Genomic DNA, 25,136 nt, shown 5'->3' on the forward strand with positions numbered 1-25,136 from the left:
GATGTTCAATCAGCTACAAAGTGCATTTGAATGCTCTATGTCATAAGCCATTATAGAATATAAATCAAAACCACAAAGAGCTATCACTTCACCCCTAGTTGGGTGGCTATAATCAAAAAGGCAGAAAATATAAGTGTTAGCCATGCTGTGGCAAACTGGAACTCTAATATACTACTGGTAGACATAAAAAAAAACCTGAAGCCACTTTGGAAGATGATCTGGCAGTTTCTCAAAATGTTACCTATAGTTTATCATGACACAGAAATTCTACTTTTAGTATATAACTAAAAGAAATGAAAATATATGTTCACACATCTATATACAAATATTCGTAGCAGCATCATTCATAATAGCCTCAAAGTGGAAACAACCCAAAGGTCCATCAAGTTATGAATGGATAAATAAAATGTGGTATGTATCTACACAACAGAAAACTTGGCCATAAAAGGAAATGAAATACATACCACAACATGAAAGAATCTTGAAAACATTATGCTAAGTAAAAGAAACCAACTACAAATGACCACATATTTCATGACTGTATTTTTATAAAATGTCCACAAGAGGCAAATCTATAGAATCAGAAAGTAAATTAATGTTTGTCTAAGGAGGGGAGTAGGGAGAAATGGAGAATGACGTTCCAATGGGTATAGCATTTCTTCTTGGGTGATGAAAATGTTCTACAATTACGGTGAGGGTTGCAAAACTGTGAATATACTAAAAACATAACTGAATTATATTCTTTAAATGAATGAATTTTTATATGTATGCAATTTACATCTCAATAAACTGGAATAAACAGAAAAAATATATACATCAGCTCTTTCAGACAAAAATTAAGTACATAAAATTGAAACAAAGCAAAATAAAAATGATAAAACTAATTCAGGGTAAGACTTTTAATAATAAATTTTAATAAAATTCCTATTAACTATATTAATATATTGTATTTTACTCTATCATCACCAAACCACTAACCTACTCTTTTACTCTTTAATACCCTCTCCTCGACAGATCATCTTCTCTCCAGAGATTCTGTTCAGAAGCCTTTTTTGGAGAGAGAGAGAAAAAATGCCAAAGGTACTAGGATTATTACTGGTCCATTACATTCCTGTTTCTTTTTTCCACTCAGCATTTCCTCAAATTCTTCATAAAAGTAGCCTAAGGTGAACAGTTAAATGATCATTATTTTCATATAGTATCAGAAGCTGAGTTCTCTGGAAGAGGTCTGGTGAATATGTAAGAAGTTTTCAAGAAAAGCATCTATACCTTAGAATATGGTCAATTAAAGGGAACAAAAGTACTGTAACTTAAATGAAAGTAATAAAAAAACCAAAATAAATTAATAAGCAGAAATGCACTGTAGGACTACAGGAAAACTGCTTTTACATATCTGAGAAAGGAGCCTCTCTTCAAAAGATATTGCCAAATGTTGGGTGATTGGTTATTAGTATCAGCCAGATCTGATTACACTAGGTAAATTCCCATTTTGTTTGGCACAATGCCATGCATTTGGCAGCTTATGGATTCCACATTCACCAAAGCAGAGAGAAAGCAAAATGCTAAATACACTGGATTGTTTGTGTTGCCTGAGTTGATCAGTTATGTGCTACCAATAAAGTAGGTATCTTTCTCACACCCCCGACCATGAATCAGTTCCAGTATGCATCTATGACCATCTGAACCTAATTATAAATCCAAAGAAATCCAAGATTGGGTTAGTTTGGGAATGACTTCAGTGTTTTGTGGTCTTATGATTCAGGAAAACCCCAAAGTGGGATGCTAGTTTTATAAAAACTCAACAAGCCAAACTTAACTCCTAAGAACTCCTTAGCTACTCTAAGTCCAAAAGCAGTCTTCCTGAAAGACCAATTAATGAATCAAGAGTCGTGCTACAGGACTGGAGATATAGCTTAATGGTAGAACACTTGACTAGGATGCTTGAGGCCCTGAATCCAACACAAACATACACACATACAATCACAGTGCACACATTCCACTATGCTTTAAAAAGTATCAAAAGAAATTAAAATATTAAGAATTAAAAGGGCTCTTTACACAAAACAAAAACAAGAGAATGTACTGAAAGGGTTAAGACTGGACAGAATATTTCAAGTAACAGACATCTAATGATGTTAACCAAGTACTAGGCACTTGATAAATACTTGTCAAATGAAGAAATTATCATTTGGGACATGTAAATGAGTTTAAAAATAAAAAAAAGGAGGCAATCACAAAACAATGATAACTTTTTTGGGGGGTGGGGTACTGAGGATTGAACTCAGGGGCACTTGGCCACTGAGCCACATCCCCAGTCCTATTTTGTATTTTATTTAGAGACAGGGTCTCACAGAGTTGCTTAGCACCACTTTTGCCAAAGCTGGCTTTTAACTCCTGATCCTCCTGCCTCAGCTTCCCAAATTGCTGGGATTACAGGCGTGTGCCACCATGCCTGGCTTATCTGCCTTTTTTTTTTTTTTTTTTTTAATTTTTTAGTTGTAGATGGACACAATGCCTTTATTTATTTTTTATGTGGTGCTGAAGATGAAACCCAGTGCCTCACGCATGCTAAACGAGCACTCTACTACTGGAGCCATATGCGCAGTCCCTTATCTGCCTTTTTGGTTATTGTCATCTTAGTGGTTGTAAAGAGGCAGTACACAGGGGTTTTGATTTTTATTTCCCTAATGGTTAATGTTGTTGGGCATTTTCCATGTGCTTATTAGCTGCTTATATACTTCTTTGGGAAAATGTCTATTCAGACCTTTAGTTCAGTTTTAAAACTAGATTGTGCTTTTATTAAGTTTTAGGAGTTCTTCATAAGTTCTATATATAAATATCCTAGTAGTTATATGATCTACAAATATATTTCTCCAATTCTGTGGCTGCCTTTTCACTTTGTTGATAGTGCTTTTTGGAGCAAAACAGTTTTATACTTTTTTATGCGCATATTATTTATACAGAATGGTGAATTTCATTGTGGCATACGTATACACACACACACACACACACAATTTGATTAATTTCATTCCCCATAGCTCCCAACTCTCTCCTCCACTCTCCCAGATGCACTTCCTCTCTTAATGGTCTCTCTTCCATGAAACGTGTGAGAAAACATTACTTTTCTCTTTGAATTTGAATTATTTCACTCAAAAATTATGGTCTCAGTTTTTCCTGAATGACATGATTTCATTCTTCTTTATGGCTGAATAAGACTCTTCTATGCATATATAAATCACATTTTCTTTACCCGTTCATCTTTTCTTGGACACCTAGGCTATTTTCATATCTTGGCTAATGTGAACTGTGCTGAGATAAACATGGATATGAATGTATCACTAGAGAATGCTGATTTTAATGTTTTTGGATAAACACCAAGGAGTGGCATAATTGATAAGTTTTAAATTTTGATGAAATCTAATTTATTTATTTATTTTTCTTTTTCTTTACCAGTGCTGGAAATCAAACCCAGTCTTACATATTCTAAGGTAACATTTTACCACTGAGCTACACTGCTCAATGTAGCCCTTATTTTCTTCTTTTTTAAAAATATATTTTTAGTTATAGATAGACAATACCTTTGTTTATTTATTAATTTTTATGTGGTGCTGAGGATTCAACCCAGTGCCTCACACATGACAGGTAAGCACTGTACCACTGAGCTACAATCCCAGCCCCCTTATTTTCTTCTTTTCACTGGCTTTTGGTGCCATATCTATAAATCTACTGCCAAGCCTTAGGTAATGAAGATTTATCCCTGTTTTTTTTTTTCCTAAGAGTTTTATAGTTTTAGTTCCTGCACTTATGTCTCTGAAACACTAAATTCTTTTTTTTTTTGGTACTGGGGATTGAACTCAGGGGCACTTGGCCACTGAGCCACATCCCCAGCCCTATTTTGTATTTTGTTTAGAGACAGGGTCTCACTGAGTTGCTTAGGGCCTCACTTTTGCTGAGGCTGGCTTTCAACTCTAGATTCTCCTGCCTCAGTCTCCAGAGCCACTGGGATTACAGGCATGTGCCAACAGGCCCAGCTCTGAGTTAATTCTTAAATATCAAAAATTACATACGCATGTGACTGGAGAGGTTTAACTTCATTCTCTTGCATATGGATGTCCAGTTGTCCCAGCATTGGTGAAAAGTCTACTCTTTTCCCCACTGAATGGTCTTCACTCCCTTACTGAAAATTAGTTGTCCACACGTGTGGGTTTATTTTTGGACTCTCAATTCTACTCCACTGACCAAGGGCTATCATTATGCCAGTACCACACCATCTTGATTACTGTTGCTTCATGGTAAGTTCTAAAATAGGGAAACATGAGCCCCTTCAATTCTTTTCTTCTTTTTCAAGGCTGCTTTAGCTATTCTGAGTCCCTTGCAATTAAATATGAATTTTAGAGTCAGCTTATTCATTCCTATCAAAAAAAATGTTTTTTTGTGTTTTTAAATTCCCAGTTGGAATTGTAATAGAAATTGCACTGACTCTGTAAGTCAGCTGGGAGAGTACTGGCATCTTAACAATGTTGTTTTCCAAGCCAAAAAGAAGGGATTTTTTTTCCCATTATTTGGATCCTCATTCATTTGTTTTGTCAAATGTTTTAAAATTACTGGGTACATGTATGATTACACAAATGGTATGAATCTACATCGTGTACAACCAAATGAAATGATGCACCCCATTTGTGTACAATGACTCAAAATGCAGTCTGTAAAAAATTAATAAATATATTTTTAAAAAATTACTGAGTACAAGTTCTATACACCTTTTGTTAATCTATTCCTAAATATTTTATACTCTTTTAAACTATAGTAAATGGAATTCATCTTAATTTCATCTCTGAACTGTAACTGTTCATTGTTAATATAGAGCAATACAAGAAATTTTTTGTAAAATTATCCTATATCCTGCAACCTTGTTGAACTTGTTTATTTGTGCTAATAACTTTTTTAAATTCCTCAGGATTTTCAAAAATACACAAAATAATGTTATCTGCAAATAAAATTAGTTTTACTTCTTCCTTCCTTTCCAATCTGGATGACTTCACTACATCTTCTTACCTAAATGCACTGGTAGACTATCCAGTTACAATATTGAACAAATGTGGGAAGAGTTGACATCTTTGTCTTGTTCTTGTTCATAAGGGCAAAACATCCAGTGTTTTGCCATTGACTATATTAGCTGTAAATTTTTCATACATGTACCTTATCAGGCTGTGGGAGAACCCTTCTATTCTTAGTTTTGTTGAATATTTTTATCATGAAAGGGTGTTGGGTTTCAGCAAATGCTTTTGCTCATCTACTAAAATTATCGTGTAGTTTTGGTTTTTTTACTACTTACTTGATATATTACATTGATTGATTTTTACATGTTAAAACTATATAAAAGTTGGACATCCTTAAGATGAAGTCTGCATTTCAGATTGTTGGTTCAGAGATGTTCAATGAGTAAAATCGATGCAAATATTCAAAAAATCTCCAAAATATAAATTGCTCTGGTTCTAAGCATTTTGAATAAAATACTCAACCAATATTTTATTTTGCATCACATGAGAAGGCTTATGATACCATATCATTCCTGTTAGTCATAACATTAACACTGATGCCTGGTTGGAGATAACAGTAGTATACTACCATTGAAAAGTTTCATTTTCCCCTCTTAACCATCAGCAAATAGTCTATGCCTAGTAAATAATGTGGAACCATGTTTTTATTATTCCTCATCAACCTGAGTCTTAATGATTTTAGCATCCATCAATGATCCTTGTCTCAAACCAGTTAGCAAAATGTTGATTTTCCTAATCCCATCACCCCTTCTTAGCCTACATTCTTCTAGAAACAAGAGCTTTTCCTAAGGAACTATGGATACCTGGTTACCATGAAATATAATTCCTACAGAAAAGGTAGAATAAATGCTTATTTAATTTGCTTCAAATACTTCACTTTTCATAGTAAGGAACTGATAACAATAGTTATTGCCATGGTGAAAACCAGGTTTTATTTAATTCTCATTTAAGTTTCTTTAGAATATCTACATATTCCATGTTTACTACAGTAGATATTTACTGATTTTTTTTTTTTTTTTTTTTTTTTTTTTGCGGTACTGGGGATAGAACTTGGGGCCTTGTGCTTGCAAGACAAGCACTCTACCAGCTGAGCTATCTCCCCAGCCCTATTACTATGTTTTGATGATCCAATCATCCAACTAAGATCAATGGGAATCTTTTCAAGCCTGGGTCCTTGGTTCTTGGGACACAAATCTACCCACACAAGTTTACATGTCCCAAACCTGGAATCAGGTATTATATTAAGTCTCATTTATTTTAGTGGGAAATGGTACAAAAGAGATTAACATCTGAAGTCACATAATACCACACAACGAATCCCAGATATTCAGGGGGCTGAGCCAGGAAGACAGCACGTTTGAGGTCAATACTGGGAACTCAAAAAGACCCAGTCTCAAAAATAAAACTTAAAAAAGGGTTGGGAGTGTAGCTTATTGGTGGAGTGCTTGCCTAGCATGCCCGAGGTTCTGCTGGAATTCCTAGTACCACAATGGAGGGAAAAAAAAAAAAAGAGAAATCAACATCTGGGTCCTAGAAGTATTCACTGCCATAGGAGTATCTAGAACTCCAAGAGCACAAAAGCTACTACCTGATGTTTTAAAAGGGTTTATCTGCAAAACTATGTGAACATGGCATTTTGGGGGAAGTACTTTCTTGTGGCAATTTTCTGAAATTTTTCAATAGTTACTGACCAAGTTTTCTCTTTTGCCTTTGAATACATTAAGGCACTTTATACTGCCTCAAAAAACAATTCATTCTCAAATGGATTAGCACTTGGATTATAAAAATCTTTATAATCCTTTAAATTCTTCTGTATCTATGATTCTATAACCACAGAATATTTCCCTCATCACATTTCTAAGTGTCTACACTCATCTTGTTTTTTCTTGACTAAAATGTATCTATTTAACCTATTTGACTTTTTCCTTTCAGAAAAGCAGTTACTGCCAGGCACAGTGGTACACGCCTTAATCCCAGCGGCTTGGGAGGCTGAGGCAAGAGGATCACTAGTTCAAAGCCAGCCTCAGCAACCTAGGGAGGTCCTAAGCAATTTAGCAAAACCCTGTCTCAAAATAATATATAAAAAGGGCTGGAGAGGTATCTCAGTGGTAAAGTGCCCTTGGGTTTAATCCCCAGTACCAAAAAGAGAAGAAAAGCAGTAAGTGAATTTAGATCAATTCTTCTGTTTTCTATTGTATTACACTCTATTCTTATCTATTAATAATTATGTCCTTTTGTTATTTTAGGCTTATACATTATTTACTCTTACAGGGTTAAATGAGTATTCTAAATTGAATTTTTCACTGTTAACCCATTCCTACTTTAAGACAAATTATCAAGTCCTCAAATTCGAGTGGAAAAAAACCTCTTTATAATTAAAAATAACAACAACAATACTGGACTTATAAATGGATTTCAGTTTAACCCTATACAGCACATTTATTCTTATCTAATTTCAACAACTTTAAAATTGTTAGCAATTTTTTTAAAAATAATAGTCTTACCTCTTTGGTAGTACCTGCTCTTCCAGGTTCATGATTTATACAAAAAGGGCCAGTTTTCCATGCCTCAGTGTCTCCACAGTCACAAAACCCTCCTCCAGTAGAGGTATGCATCTGACAAAGGAAATGAGCTTATTTTGATATCAAAATATATCACAAAGCAAGAAAGAACAATGAAGATGACTCAAATAATACATTCTTACAAATATTTCAACCTTAATTGCTTTTAATGTAATGGAAAATGAATATAACAAAACTCATTATAAATATTTATTACCCAAAATAGAAACAAACCAAAAAAACACCAAAATCCTAAAGACTTCATCATAACAAAATGAACCTTCAAAACTAAGTTTTTGAAAGGTAATTCTAATTTTAAAATAAAATCTGTTTAAATTTTGAGATGATGAAGAACAGACTGAAAAGTGTGCAAAAAAATCTATACCACCTAGATTGCTTGAGTTATTCGATTTTTTAAATAAACAGACTTTTAAAAATCAAAGATACATATATAGTAGTTAAGAAATATATATAGGGGCTGGGGAGATAGCTCAGCTGGTAGAGTGCTTGCCTTACAAGCACAAGGCCCTGAGTTCGATCCCCAGTACCACAAAAAAAAGAAAAAGAAATATATATAGTATCTTCATTGACACTGATGTCCCACACCAACTAAAACTTACTTGTAACTTTTTTCCCTTCAGTGTACATACATATTTATGCGCACGCACACACAAACACATATACTAACTCAGGTAGAAGATAATGACAGCAATCTAATTTTTAACTTTTCCCAAAACTTTCCCCTTCAAAACATACAATAATAAGGCATAAAACTGCATATTATCCACACTTTTCAGCATTACTAGGATCAAAGACCCATGACCTTCATATAATGTCAACAGTTTCCAATGCCTATCACTTCAAGACTGGGTACAGACAATCAGAGAGGGTAACTTAAGCTACTCCATAAAAAGAGCAAAGAGGTACAGAAGGCAGACAAAACACAGACAAAATGTCTCCCCAAAGACAAAGTCAAACACTAAGGGAAAAAAACTGAACAAAGTTTAGCGTTCATTGATTCACTGAGAAAATAAGCAGAAAGATGTGGCAATGAAGGAAAAAGGAAACAGGAAAATTAAGGATCCTAGAGAAACAGAAATAAGACATGCCAAACCTTTTTCTCACATCATTACCACCACCATCTATCAAAGAAATTACACAGAAGGCAGAAATGACAGAAGAAAGCACCTGTTACTCCTATACACAATATGAAAAAGAACATATATCGTAAAAAAATAAAATGAAAAGCAAAAAATGTAAATGAGAGTCAAAACCCAATAATGGAGCTGGAATAGTGGCTCAGTGGCAGAGCACTTGCCTAGCATATATGAAGCACTGGGTTTGATTCTAAGCACCACATATAAATATATAAAGGTCCATTGATAGCTAAAAAATATTTAAAAAAAAAATCCAATCATAAAGTTGAAGAACAATGTAACACCATGTTCCAAAAGAAATTACATTACCTAAAAAAAGTATTTGGGGGTGCTGGGGTTGTAGCTGGAGTGCTTGCCTGCCACACGTGAGGCACTGGGTTCTATCCTCAGCACCACATAAAAATAAATAAATAAAATATCATATCTATCTACAACTAAAAATAATTTTTTTTAAAAAAGTATTTTGGGGGGCTGGGGTTGTGGCTCAGTGATAGAGTGCTCGCCTAGTCTGTGTGACGCACTGGGTTCGATCCTCAGCACCACATAAAAAGAAAAAATAAAGTTATTGTGTCCATCTACAACTAGAAATATAAAAAAAAAAATATATTTTGGGTTGGGTGCAGTACTGCACACCTGTAATCCCAGCAGCTTGGGAGACTGAGGCAGGAGGATCTCAAGTTCAAAGTCAACTTCAGCAATGGCGAGGCTCTAAGCAACTCAGTGAGACCCTGTCTCTAAATAAAATACAAAATAGGGCTGGGGATGTGGATCAGTGGTTGAGTGCCCCTGAGTTCAATACTGGGCACCCCCCCCCCAAAAAAAGTATTTGTGGATATGAAAACCTTAATTAATTAATCAAACTAAAATTCCTTCAATGAGAAATACAGAGAGTGGGGGTAGAGCTTAGCATGCATAAGGCCCTTGGTTCTATCCCTTGTATGAAAGAAAGGAAAGAGAAGGGAAGGATCAAAAAAAGGGAAAGAATGGAGGAAGAAAGGAAAAAATGCAAACTAAGATTATTATTTCTAGTCAAGCTATAAAAATACATTTTGGACATGTCAAAACTTAGGAACAGCCAGGTGTGGTGGCTAGCACCTATAATCCCAGTGGCTCTGGAGGTTGAGGCAGGAGAATTTCAAGTTCAATACCAGTGTCAGCAACTCAGTAAGGCCTTTAGGACTGAGTAAGACCCTGTCTCAAAATAAAACATTAAAAAAAAAAAAAAAAAAAAAAAAAAAGGGTGGGGATATGGCTCGGTGGTTAAGCAACCCTGGATTCAATGCCTGGTACCAAAAATAAATAAATAAATAAATAAATAAATAAATAAATAAATAAATAAATAAATAAAAATAAAAAAAGAATTAGGGAACACTATATACATGTGCTCTTCCGAAGGAGTCTGTCTGATTGAAGAGCTGCAACTTTCTATATTTTAGGTTTTTAGTTTTGGCAGGTCAGAGAGCCTCCTTCAAATTTCTACTACTGTAGTTCAGAAGCTGCCATAGATTATAGATAAATAAATGGGTGTAGTTATATTACAATAAAATTTCATTTATTGGCACTGAATTTGGTGGTGGTGGGGGTGCTGGTGATCAAGCTCAAGGCTTTACACATGCTAAACGTGTACTCTAATGGTAACCTATATCCTCAACTCCTGAAAATTTAATTTCAATAAATCATGAACTATTCCTCTTATTTTTTCCCTAACCATCTTAACTACTGAAACCATTCTTAGCTCATAAGCCATACAAAATAGTAAGCCAGATTTGACTTACAAGCTACTGACCCCACACCAGAGGATGAGCTTCATCTAACCAAGAGGTGACTAGGGAAACAGAAAAATGATGGCAACCATTTTATATCCTTAACTGTAGAGCTAAGAACAATCAAAGGAGGAGATATGGATAAAATAATGTAAACATTACAAAATCTGACATTCAGAAACACACAAATACGAGAGAAGGGAAAGCAAAATAACAGAACATCATTGATTACAGGTGTAATGGTTGATCTTATTGTCAATTTGATTGGATTAAGAGATGCCGATGATTAAGAGGCCTCTGGGTGTGTCAATGAAGGCGTGCCTAGGAATGATTTGAATATGGGACAGTGAACTGAAGTGGAGACTCTCCCTAAGCCTGGGAGGCATCACTCAATAGGGTGGAATAAAAGTTGGAAGAACAAGGAAGCAGATGCAGATGTGAGATCGGCTCTTCTTGGAATAGGTTCTTGATCACTGCTTCAATTATCTGAGGATATTAGACTCTTGCTTCTTCACAGTTCCAAAGCAGACCCTGCCAGTGTTTCGCCAGGTAGTTTCCAGAAGCCTTGGTCTCAGACTAGGGTAGTACTATAGATCTATTGATCTTTCTTGCTCTGGGGCTTCTGTGTCTTGGACTGCACAGCTGCTGGTTATTCCAGCTCTGTAGCTACAGACAGCCATTTTGGACTATCCAGCGTCTGGTCATGTAAGCCAATCTAATAAATCCCCTTTTTATAATCATACTTCCTGTTGATTCTGTTCCTCTATAGAACCCTGACTAAAACAACGGATAATACAAAGAGTCAAAGAACACCACTAAACTGACAGACTAGATAAAAGGAGACTAGATGACAAAATTATTACCACTAGAGTAACCAAAAGAACAAAAGTAACAAGAAATTAAGATATATCTTAAGAAATTAAGATATTCTTCTTTCATATATGTAGTATACTGATGAATGTTGGAACCCCACTGTTACTAAAAATGTAGTTGTTTAAAAGCATAATTTTGAAAAAGGAAATGCCATAGAAGCAAGGCACAAAATCTAGAAGCATAAAAAAATTAGCAAAGTTGACAACATACAAATTTAAAATGTCAATTAGATAAACGGAAGCATAAACCACATTAAAAGGACAGAAAAAAGTCTAAGAAAGTTAAACATCCATTTATGATCCAGCAATCTCATTCTAAGGTTACCAAAGTGAAATGAGAACATATGCTTACACAAAAACTTCTACCAGAAAACAACAAAATAAATTTGGGAAACAACCCAAATGTCCATCAACTCATGAATGAATAAACAAACTGAGGTGCATGCATACAAGGGCACACTACTCAGTACTCAAAAGGAACAAATTGCCAATACATGAGGGGATCCCAAAGGCATTTTAAGTACTTCTAAAGTAAAAGAAGTAAAAGAAGCCAGAGAAACTATAGAATACATGGTTTCATTTATATAATATTCTGAAAAAGCACAACTACAGGGAATAGAAAATAAATCAGTGGTTGCCAGGAACTAGAGGAAAGGGAAATGACTACAAAGGGGTACCAGATAACTTTTTTTGGGGGGGAGGGGGTACTAGGGATTGAAGCACTCAACCACTGAGCCCCATTCCCAGCCCTATTTGATATTCTTTTATTTAGAGACAGGGTCTCACTGAATTGCTTAAAGCCTCACCATTGCTGAGGTTGGTTTTGACCTCTTGATCCTCCTGCCTTAGCCTCCCAAGTCGCTGGGATTACAGGCGTGCACCACTGCACCCGGCCACCAGAGAACTTTTTAGATGATAAAGTATTTCTGTCTTGACTGTGGTGCTGGCTAGATAACTGTATATATTTATCAAATCTCATGAAACTATACACTTAGATAGATTTATTGTATGTAATTTAAGCCTCAATAAATCTATCAAAATAGAAATTTTAAAAAGAAGGGAGGGCTGGGGAGATAGCTCAGTCAGTAGAGTGCTTGCCTTGTAAGCACAAGGCCCTGGGTTCAATCCCCAGCACCAAAAAAAAAAAAAAAAAAGAAGGGAGGTGTAATGTCCCACAGGCATACTTGGCAGCAGTCACTGAGTCAATGTTGTGAGCAAAGGCCCACCACTCAGGCTGGATTGGAATGCCATCCAGTGGATTTGTGATGCTTGCCTATAGCCTTGGGAACATCCACGATAAGTGGCATTAATGACTTTTTCACTGGTTGATGCAGAAGGAACCTCCCATCACGTAAGCAGCTGCATAGTCTATGTAACAAAAAGCTCTGTACGCAATAAATGGATTTTGCTTCACCACAACCTCAAGGGAGTCCCCGGTATCTGTGTGTAGGTGACACTGTCGCCCTCACCCTTCCAAGGAAGAAACCCGTTCAATAGGGAAGGGTGATGTGAATAGGAAAGACAATAGAATGAGCTGGACATAACTTTCCAGTGCTCATATATGAATACATGACCAGTGTAACTCCACAGTACAAACACAAGAGTGGGATCCTAATTATAATAAATTATACTTCATGTATGTATTATGTGTCGAAATACACTCTACCATCATGTATATCTAAAAAGAATAAAGTAAAAAATTAAAATTAAAAAAAGACAAGTATACGAAGAGGAAGCATTTATATAACATTACAGTAATAAGAATAAAACAACAGAAAAATGAGTAAAGGAAGGAAATAACATACAAGAGAAATTAATCATACAATTAAACTGTGAAAACATGTTAACAAAAATGTAAATTAGGATAAGATTATTTGACTAACAGGTTAGCAAAAGTTAAGACTGATTAAATATAAGTTTGGGGACCAGTATAAGAACATTCCATATACCTTTTTTTGGCAGTACTAGGGATAGAACTCATTGCCAAGAGAATGCTAGGCAAGCATTCTACCACTAAAATACATTCCCAGGCCATTATTTTGAGATAGGGTCTCACTAAATTTCTCAGAACAGCCTCAAACTTGTGATCTTCCTGCCTCAGCCTCCTGAGTAGCTGGGATTATAAGCATGTGCCACCACGCCCAGATTCCCATATCTTTTTTTTTTTTTAATTTTTTTGTTGTTATTGTCAATGGACCTTTATTTATTTATTTATTTATCTATATGCAGTGCTGAGAATCAAACCCAGTACCCAAGAGTCCATCAGTAAATGTATGGTTAAATAAAATGTGGTATGCACATACATACAATGGACTATTATTTAGCCTTAAAAAGGAAGGAAATTCTGACATATTCTATAGCGTGGAGGAACCTTGAGGACATTATGTTAAGTCAAATACACCAGTCACAAAACAACAAATGCTGCATGATTCTATTTATATGAGATACGTAGAGTAGCCATATTCATAGAGACAAAAAGTCTGGTGGCTGGCAGGATCTGGAGGAAGCAAAGAATGAGGAATTAACTCTGTTTTACAAGATGAAATGAGTTATAAAGATGGATGGTGGTAATGAATGCAAATTATGAATATGTTCAATACAACTGAACTGTACATTTAAAATGGTTAGGATGATAAATTTTATATGTACATTACAATAAGAAAAACTGGAAAAAATATTTTAAAAAATTTACATGAACATATACTTCAACCCAGAAAATCTACCTCTAAGTATCTAGTCTTGGACACTCTTTAATATTTCTTATATAAAAACAAGGGCATATATGTTTATTCAAAGAAACATTGTATTGCTCAAGTAAAATTTAGATGTCTAGAAAAAGAAAACTGATTAAATATAAGATATATTCACACAAAAAATTTATACAGCAATTAAATAAGCCAAGACTTATCTGTATCAGAACAGATCCCTATGATATACTAGGTTAAAAAGAGTTTGCAAAACAGAATAAACAGTAGAACCCCACCATCACCACATACACAAATACAGCAACTAAACATAAGTTCTGTCAGAGCATGGCACGGTGGCACACATCTATAATTCTAGCAACTCAGGAGAATGAGGCAGGAAGACTGCTAATCTGAGGTCAGTCTAAGAAATTTAGCAAGACCCTGTCTCAAACAAAACAAAATGAAACAAAAAAACAACAACAAAAAAAAACCTGTCAGTATATATACTAAATTTTGAACAATGTTCTTCTCTGGGGAGGAAAATACCACAGGGCAAAAACACTACTGTAATTTTTATTGATATTCTTCTGCACTATTTGAATTTTTCAAAAGGTAGTTTTTAATGTATTACCTTAATAAATAATTTTAACTAATTTATTTACTTTGCAGTACTGGGGACCAAACCCAGGGTTTTACACATGCCAATTAAGTGTTCTCCACTGAGCTCCAGCTCCAGTTCAATAAATAAAATTTTAATCCTTTTATATTTCAAAGACAATATATGAATATACATTATCATATGATAGGACTACAGAATGTATAAAGCATGCTAATACTAAAATATACTCTAATAGTTGATTTTATGATTAAATCTTAGATTTCAGCTTTGCCTATGATTTCAACCTTTAGATCATAACACTTCAACAAAAGTTTATCAAAAGCCCCTGTATACTAAGTACTATAACAGACACAGGAGGTATAAAGTACGTAAGACTTGAACCTTGTCCATGAGATGTGCATGGTCAGTTGGAGACAAAGGACACAAAATAAGGCAGAGGGATAAACAGGAAAAAGGACAGAAGAAACAAGACTGTCAGTGGGGTTTGTTTTCTTCTCCAGGTATGTTCTAAATGGCTTCTGAATGTGTTTAATGTATTATCATATAGCTCTCAAGGTTACAAGTAAGCCTGACTTTCAGCATTATCTTCTGAGATAACAGAAGACTCTACTTTGATGAACTCAGCACAATTTTGTTTCTATCTGACCAAGTTATGAGATTCTGATCTATGCTTCTTAGAATTTTATCTACTTATTACATCAAAGACATCAGTCCCATCTGTAAGGATGATGGCAAAATAAGTAGCAAAATTATACTGCAAAACAAAGGCCAAAAGCTTTGTGTCTTGTTCTCAAAAGTTATGTACTATTTTGCCACTGAAGGTTTTTCTTGGTCCTTTGTTTAGATAATAAATAATCTTGAGTACCCCCCAGTCATTACTCTTCTTTTTATCTCTACTCTGAAGCAAAACATATCCCTTATTTCTTCCAATTTTTAATGGTTTCATTTGTTTCTTTTCTGAAGTGTTTTGTTAGAAAAGAATATGCATAATGTAGAGGTAAGTTACAAATATAATAAAGACGTGAACACCCGTGAACCCAGCATCCAACCTAAGAGACTATCAATACTGTTGAAGCTCCCCATGTGATCATCTGGAGTCCCATATCCTTATATAGCTTAGTGCAGAAGTTCCCAAAATTAACATACACGTGTATGTTTGACCAATGTTTGACCAATCTACCCAAAAAATCAGAAAAGGAAGGCTACTGTGGCAAGTTCTTTCACAGAACCACAGGTAATCAACCTAAAGGACTGCTCTTTATTCTGAAATTATCCTCCTTTTTGAAATTAAAATTTTTTTAATAAAATAATGTCGGGTATTTTTTTTGTTTGCTATTTTTCACCCCTTTTAAAAAAAACTTAAAATTCAACCTAGTTATTTAAAAAGTTAAAAACCCTATGTCTTCCCCAAAGTTTTCTGAACACTGTTCTGACCCATGAAATCCCAAAATCTTGGGAAGCACTGCACAGCAGTCTTTAAATAAAAGGAACTTGAAAACTCTGTCTTGATTCTTTAGTATCTCTTCCCTTTATTCTCCCAAAGTAAAAATGAGAAGAAATTAACTATTTTTTCCTTGTTTCTACCTCTGGAATTATCTCTTGAGTTCTCTAGCATAAATGGCAGAGTGCTTGCCTGGTATATACATACCCCTGATTTTAATCCCGAGCACAGAGAGGGTGGAAAGGGCACACTATGATTAACAGAAGTGATCACAGAGCACATAACCAATGATCCACTTTGTAAACTGAACCAATCACTAGTTTGGCAAACTTAGGGAAGTATTTTAACTTCACTATATAGTACGGGCTCCCAAAACTGCTTTTCTTTGTGCATAATACCTAAATCTTATACCTAAAACTTCCTGAGATGGAAGTGGCAATGTTGAGGCCAGTCTGAAGTCATGAACAGAACTTTCAAGTTTATGGAAGATATGATCTATATAACTTCAAAATGTTATTTATATTTACAGAGGATGTTAGGAATGGTATATACATGTATATACCATGTATATATCTGAGCTAAACAGACATTAATTATTGTCTGTCTAAGCTCAGAGTACAGAACCAGCACTATTACTTGAGAAATGCATTTCAGCTCTAAACAGCAAGGTTGACAAAAATGTAACAGAAAAGGAAAAAGTCTTCAACCTAATTAAAAAAAGAAAGAATTAGAAAAATATAATGAAGACCATAGGGTATTAATATCATATACTCACCAGATTGGCTAAATTTAAAAAGACTGACAATACCAAATCTTGCAAGAATATGGAACTCTGAGAACTCTCATATACAGCTGGAGAGCATATAAAGTGGTATAATCACTTTAGGAGACCAGTCTGACATTATCCAAGTGTGACTAAGATCCATATACCCTAAAACTCAGCAATTCTATTCTATATACATACCCTGTACATATATACTTCTGTACATGTGAATCAAAATATACAAACATGTTCATAGCAGAACTGTTTATAATAGTTCCAAATAAGAAGCAATCTACGAATCCATATATAGTACAACAAATGAAGACAATATGGTTTATTGAACACCACAAGGTCAAAGGAAAAACTACATTTACAGACAAGGGTACTCAACAAGAATAATGTACCATATAATTTCAATTACATAAAGTTCAAAAACTGATAAAGCTATTCAATATAATTTGGGTGATAAGCTAGAAAGGAAAAAAATCAAGGAAACAATTATCGCAAAATACAGGAAAGCCAGGCATTGTGTGTATGCCTGTAATCCCAGTGATTCAGGAGACTGAGGCAGGAAAATTCCAAGTTTGAGGTCAGCTTGTGCAACTTAGCAAGACCTTGTCTCAAAATTTAAAATAAGAAGGTCTGGGGATATAGCTCAGTGGTAGAATACCCCTGAGTTCAATCCCCAGTACTGTGGGAAAAGAAAAAATAAAAACCCCACACAAATGAGGTTCTCTCAAAGGAGGAGAGAATGAAAGAGATCCATAAGATCTCATTTGTCCTACCTCCTGACCTGAGTAGTGGTTACACAGGTATTTATTTTATAGTTATTCTTTAAACTACTCATATGCTTTATATAATCTTTTGTGTATGCATGATAGGTCTCACCAATTAAGTTCTAAGGGGCTACTTCTTGAGGTAGTAGATGTCCCATGACATTTTATGTTTAACTATGGGCAAAAGATGTACATAACAGTGCTATTAAGCAGGAAGTCAAGTATTTGTCTTAACTAAATGGACAAGATGGCTATAAGATTCCAGTTAATCCAGTGATTTTATAAACCTATTTTCATACCTTGTAACGATGATTTTTATGAACACTATTCTGGAAGCAGTCCATACAGAGTACGCAAGTTGGATCAATTGCACAGTCCCTGAAAAAGATGGAAAATTCCAAAATTTAGATGACTCCCACTGATGCTTAAGGTACAATTATAATGTGAATGAGTTTCCTCACAATCTGAAAATATTTCAAAAAATGGAATTCTAAAAATGTTTTGAACAAAGACAGCATTGTTAACATAATTTTATCCTTATTTAAACCACATTTGAGTGTGTAAATGTGAATGTTTAGTTTTGTTTCTTAAATCATCCTCAAAACTTTGAGAACTCACCTGGTTTCAAACCATAAAGTTGTAATTCAAAATTAACTTGTGCCAGGCATGGGTGGTGCAAGCCTGGGACCTTAAGTGATTTGGGAGGTTGAGGCAAGAAGATCGCAAGTTTAAGGCCAGTCTCAGCAACTTGGCAAGGCCTTAAGGAACTCAGCAAGACCCAGTCTCAAAACTAAAAAAATTAAAAGGGCTGGAGATATAGCTCAGAGGTTAAGTGCCCCTGGGTTCAATACTCAGAACCAAAAAGAAAATTAATTTTGTCAAAATATACTTAATTTTCTCCCATTATCTGCACCTCACCCAATTACAGTTATAAATATATTTTACAAACACTGATTGTGCACAGTTAAGTAAGGTTTGGATAAAGACAAAGTTCACTGGAAAACAAACATGATACAGAAAGGACTTTTACTTTAAAGATTGATGTGCCCCAAACACCTGGGATGGTGACTGGTACATAGTAGATACTCTATGTTGTGAATGAAAGATATTCAATCTCCCTTAATCTCTCTTCTAGTAACAACTTTTGAAATGTATTATTTAATATTTTCAGGGAAACACTACAAACAACATAAATTAGTACAAAGTATAGGATTCATTTTTTAAAAAATATTTTAAAAGTTCAAGAGGGCTAGGGATGTAGCTCAGTGGTATAGTGCTTGCCTAGCACACCCCAAGGCCCTGGGTTCAATCTCCAGTACCACAAGGGTGGAGGGAAATTGAAAAGATGAAATTAGGAAGTTTAAAAAATGCATTTTAGTGCCAGGGTTCATGAAGCTCAGTGGTAGAGCACTTGCCTCACATGTATGATTCCCAGGGTTCTATCTCCAGTAACCGCCCCCCCCAAAAAAAGAAAGAAAGAAAAAGGATAAAAGTATGTAAAGGTTACTTAATAATATTCTATAAAATATTTATGCTCTATTGACCTATTTAGAGCAGGATTTCTCAACTTTACCACTACTGACATTTTGAGTGGACCAGATAATTATGTTCCGTGCAGAGGGAACTATCCTATGCACTGTAGGATGTTTAGCAGCAACCTTGAACTCTACCCACTAGATGCCAGTATCAATCCCCAGTTCTCACAATGTTTTAAGAATGACTACCATTCTTTGGTGGAAAGTGATTAGGATTTAGCTATAAATATATAAGAACATAAACAAGCCTACTGTGCAATGTAAGAAAATAGTATGCAAAATGCAAAAACTAATTTTTTTCATGAGAAAACAGCATAAAGAAAGGTAGTATGTTTAAAATGACTGTTAACTATACAAAACCAGTCAAGTCTAGAATTACAGGGATACAAAAACAAAAACTCTATACTTATAAAGTCCAAAAATTCATACTTCTAACCTAAACCACCTCTAACAAAAAAGAAAAACAACAGATGCTGCTAAGATCTAAAAGTCAAAAATTTCAGGCCAGGTAAGCAGTAAAAAACTCTGACCTACCATATTTAAGGCAACTGCACTTACAAAGAACAAAAAAACCTAACCTGCTTCGAATTTCTCTGTCATTGGCCTCTTCTATTCAACTACATTCAACTGTTCCTCCAGTTCTACAATCCTTTCCCTGCAATTCTGAAATCCAAAAAGCCTTGAAGGGTTTCAGTACTTTGTTGGATTGCACCAAATCTCAGTTGGTAGTTAAAAAAAAAACACATGACATGACATGAGACTATAGATTATACACCACTTGTGAATTGCCATAGATTTTTTTTAGAGAAATCTACCCGTGATTTGATTACAGGGTTCTAGCTTGATTCTGCTGGAAAAGTATTCAGAATTCTGAAAATACACCGGGCCCCAATGGTTTCAGATAAGCAGATAATGACTATATTATACAAAAGGATTATTTATATGCTTTGGGGAACAGGAAGAAAAAAATCAGAGAACTATTTAAACTATAAGTCATATATCAAAAACAAAACTGCATTAGCAAAAACAGATTCAAAGTATAAAATAAAAGGAAGTTAAGTAAGAGTAAATATATTATAAATGATAATAAACCTATAAATGGTAAACCATGAAATAGGTATGAAATAACAATATAGTAATTATAATCAATCTTGTAAATTTATAATTCTTACCTACAAGAATATGTTGTCTCTCCACTTTTGAAAACCTTCCCACAGAGCTGAAATGCGCCACTGTGCTTTAATTTCTCTAGGCAAATATCTGGATCTTCTCCAAATAAATACCATTCCAATGGAGTGAATATTGACATTTGTACACTCTCCTCTTGCTTTTCCAAGTCTGGGTCCATTTCAGCAAAATAAATTTCTGGCACCCATTGTGCCAAATGATACAAAAAAGCAGCATAAAAATCAACTTGCTGATCCCACCACTGAAAGAAAAGGAAACGACAATTTAGACTTTCTTACTGGTTAGTTCCTTCTTAATAACCTAGCAGCACAAGTAATGCCTTTCAAGGTGATTTGCAATATATTTTATCTTTCACCAATACAAAAGGAAAATGGATGATTAAAAAATTAACCTTAGTAATAAGCAGTTGCCCATATATAATAAATATGGGGGAGCAAGGAGACGAATTATAGTGAATTCTTCTTCATTCAATGGTCAATCTTGCTGTATAAAGGTGATGCTATTATCAGCCACAGGTTATACAAAGTATTCCCTATATTCTTAAACTGTTTAGGGGAACCATAGTTTTAATAAGCAATCAAAAAGATATAACCCAGGCTGGGCGTGGTGGCACACACCTGTAATCCCAGTGGCATGGGAGGCTGAGGCAGGAGGATTTTGAGTTCAAAGCCAGTCTCAGCAAAATTGAGGCAATAAGCAACTCAGTGAGACTCTGTCTCTAAATAAAATACAAAACAGGGCTGGGGTGTTGCTCAATGGTTGAGTACCTGAGTTCAATCCTCAGTACCAAAAGAGAAAAAAAAAAAAGAAAGAAAGAAAGAAACCACAGTTCTGAAAACACAAAAAGAGTTAACATAAAAAACATTAAAGAAAAAAAGGGTTAAATTAGACCTCATTAAAAGTAAAACCCTTGGGGCAGAGGATGTAGCTCATTTGGTAGAATACTTTCCTAGCATGCACAAGGCCCTGGGTTCAATCCCCAGTACCAAAAAAGGAAAACTCTCTGCTATGCAAAAGAAACTCTACAGATAACTCATCCACACACGAAAACATGCTGCTCCACATCATGAGTCATTAGGGAAATTCAAATGAAAATAACAATGAAATATCTCTACACAACCTATTAGAGTGGCTAAAATAAAAATATGATAATATAAAATACCAATACAGATGCAGAAAAAATGAGACAGGAAGGTGCTAGTGGGAACTCAAAATGACAAAGATATTTTAACAAGAGTTTGACAGTTTCTTATAAAGCTAAACATATACTTACCATATGAGCCTGCAAACAAACTACTAGGTATTTATCAAAGAAATGAAACTTGTATACAAATATTACAGCAGCTCTATTCATAACTGCCCCAAACCAGAAATAATCCAACTGTCCTTCAACCTGCGAATTAATAAACTAGGCTACACAAGATGGACCAAAAAACAAGATCCAAGTAATTGCAGTTATCAAGAGACTCATTTTGCTGGGCACAGTGGTACCCTATAAACCCAGCAGCTCAGGAGACTGAGGAAGGAGGATCATAAGTTCAAAGTCAGCCTCAGCAACTTAGTGAGGCTCTAAACAACTAATGAGACCGTCTCAAAATAAAATATAAAAATGGGCTAGGGATGTGGCTTAGTGGTTAAGCACCCCTAGGTTCAATCCCCAGTACTAAAAAAAAAGACTCATTTTACCAGCAAAGGCACCCACAGGCTAGACGTAAAAGGATGGAAAAAAATGTTCCACATATACAGACCCTGAAAACAAGCAGGAATAGCTATTCTCATATCTGACAAAGCAAATTTCAAGCAAAAATTAATCAGAAGAGACAAAGAAGGCCACTACATTCTGGTAAAGGGAAGAATACAACAAAAAGATATAACAATAGTAAACCTTTATGCCCCAAATGTCAATGCACCCAATTTAAAAAAGCGAAAACAAACAAACAAACAAAAAACTCTACAACATTATATCCTAGATAGACTCCAACACAATAATACTGTAGGATTTCAACACACCCTATCACCAATGGACAGGTCATCAAAACAAAGTCAGGGCTGGGGTTGTAGCTCAGTGGTGGAGCACTTGATTGGCACATGTGAGGCACTGGGTTCAATGCTCAACACCACATAAAAATAAATAAGTAAAACAAAAGTATTGTATCCATCTACAACTAAAAAAATAAAGGAAAAAACATAAAGTCAATAAAGATATTGATAACCAAACTAAAAAACACTATAAATCAAATGGACTTAAGAGACATCTACAAACATTTCACCTCAAAACAGCTGAATTTACCTTCTTCCCAGCATCGCATGGAATTTTTCTCAAATTAGATCATATTCTAGGCCACAAAGCAAATCTTAGCAAATTACCAAAAAAAAAAAAAAATTATAATCCCTGTATCCTATCGTATTATAATGGAATGAAACTGGAAATCAACAGCAAGAAAAATAATAGAAATTACATAAACATAAGATTGAACAACACTTTTAAATGAAGAATGGATCAAGGAAGAAATGAGAATAGAAGTCAAGAAATTTTTGGAAACAAACAAGAACAGAGATAGAACATATCAAAACCTCTGGGACAGTATGAAAGCAATTCTAAGAAGAAAATTTATAGCACAAGTACCTACATTTAAAAATTAGATCACAAATAAATAAGCTTATGCTCCATCTCAAGGCCTTAGAAAAAGAATGAATTCCAAAACCAGTAGAAGACAGAACATAATTAAGATTATAATTAAGAGCCAAAAATCAATGAAGTTGGGCTGGGGTTGTGGCTCAGTGGCAGAGCACTTGCCTAGCATGCATGAGGCACTGGGTTCGATGCTCAGCACTGAATATAAACAATAAATGAATAAAATAAAGGTCCATCAACTACTAAATCAATGAAATTGAGAATAAGAAAATACACAGAATCAATGCAACAAAGAGTTGGTTCTTTGAAAAGATAAATAAGATTGACAAACCCTTGGCCAAACTACCAAAAAAGAAGAACAAAATCAACAAGATCAGAGGTGAAAAGGGAGAGATCACTACAGATCTTCTGAAATTCAGAGGATTATCAGAACCTCTTTTGAAAATTTATACTCCAATAAACTGGAAAATTTGGAAGACACTGACAAATTTTTAGACAAATATGACCTGCCTAAATTCAATCCAGAAGATACAGAAAACCTAAACAGACCTATATCAAGTAATGAAATTGAAACAGCCATTAAAAGCCTTTCAACAAAGAGAAGTCCAGGAACAGATGGATTCTCAGCTGAGTTCTACCAGACCTTTACAGAAGAACTAACACCAGTCTTTCTCAAATTATTCCATGAAGTTGAAAGAAAAGGAACACTCCTAAATACATTCTAGGAAAGCAGTATAAACCTGATATCAAAACCAGACAAAGACACGTCAAGAAAACTACAGACCAATATCCCTGATGAACAAAATGCAAAAATTCATTGTAAAATATTAGCAAACCACATTCAAAAACACATCTAAAAGACAATATACCATGATCAAATAGGTTTCATTTCAGGGATACAAGGCTGGTATGACAAATGCAAATCAATAAATGTAGTTCATCGCTTAAACAGAATCAACGACAAGAATCACAGTATCATCTCAACAGATAAAGAAAGGCCTTTGATAAAATCCTGCACCCATTCATGTTAAAAAAGCTGGAAATAGTAAGGACTGAATAAACTTACCTCAATATCATAAAGGCCATTTATGACAAAGCTATATAAAACTTAAATTGAAATGGATCAAAGACTTAGGAATCAGACCAGAAACCTTACAACTGCTAGAAAAAAACATAGGGTCAACAAGCTATTGTATAGGTGCTGGCACTGACTTCCTTAACAAGACCCCCAAAGTGCAAGAAATAAAACCAAGAATCAATAAGGGGGATACCATCAAACTAAAAAGCTTCTACACAGCAAAGGAAATGATTAAGAGCATGAAGAAAGGGCCTACAAAATGGGAGAAAATCTTGACCAGCTACTCCTCCAATAGGGAATTAATAACTAGCGTATATAAAAAAAAAAACTCAAAAAGTTTAACACCAAAAAACCAAATAACCCTACCAATAAATGGGTAAAAGAACAAAACAGAAATTTCTCAAAAGAAACACAAATGTCCAACAAATGTATGAAAAAATCTTCAATTATCTCCAGCAATCAGAGAAATGCAGGGCTGGGGTTGTGGCTCAGTGGTAGAGCACTCTCCTGGCATGTGTGAGGCACTGGGTTTGATCCTCAGCACCACATAAAAATAAATAAATAAAATAAAGGTATTATGTTCATCTGCTAATATATAAATATGTGTGTGTATTTAATTTTTTTAAGAAACAACCAATCAGGAAAATGCAAATCAAAACTACACTAAGATCTCATCTCACTCCAGTCAAAATGGTAATGATCAAGAATACAAATAATAAATGCTGATGTGGTGAGGGGGAGGTACACTTGTACTTTGTTGATGGGACTGCAGACTAGTACAACCATTCTGAAAAATAGTATGGAGATTCCTCAAAAAACGAGGGATGGAACCACTATATGACCCAGCCATCCCACTCCTTGGTATTTTCCCAAAAGATCTAAAAATCAGTATACCACAGTGATCCAGCCACCTAAATGTTTATAACAGCACAACTCACAGTAGCTAAATTATGAAATCAAGCCACGTCTTTCAACAGATGAATGAATTAAGAAATTATGAT

At 34.8% G+C, this 25,136-nt stretch overlaps 1 protein-coding gene across 2 annotated transcripts in view; it reads right to left on the minus strand.

The window, feature by feature from the left end:
* Positions 1-25,136, minus strand: part of UBR1 (ubiquitin protein ligase E3 component n-recognin 1) — a 159,800-nt gene that overhangs the window by 117,063 nt on the left and 17,601 nt on the right. For both annotated transcript variants that reach the window (XM_079127740.1, XM_079127741.1), the window contains exons 2-4: positions 20,407-20,663; positions 17,999-18,077; positions 7,565-7,675 (exon numbers count right to left, since the gene is read on the minus strand). In XM_079127740.1, coding sequence (XP_078983866.1) covers positions 7,565-7,675; positions 17,999-18,077; positions 20,407-20,663 — 447 coding nt within the window. The remainder of the gene's footprint in view (positions 1-7,564; positions 7,676-17,998; positions 18,078-20,406; positions 20,664-25,136) is intronic.

This window comes from Sciurus vulgaris (assembly GCF_902686455.1).
Source record: "Sciurus vulgaris genome assembly, chromosome: 2".
Taxonomy (NCBI): Eukaryota; Metazoa; Chordata; class Mammalia; order Rodentia; family Sciuridae; genus Sciurus; species Sciurus vulgaris.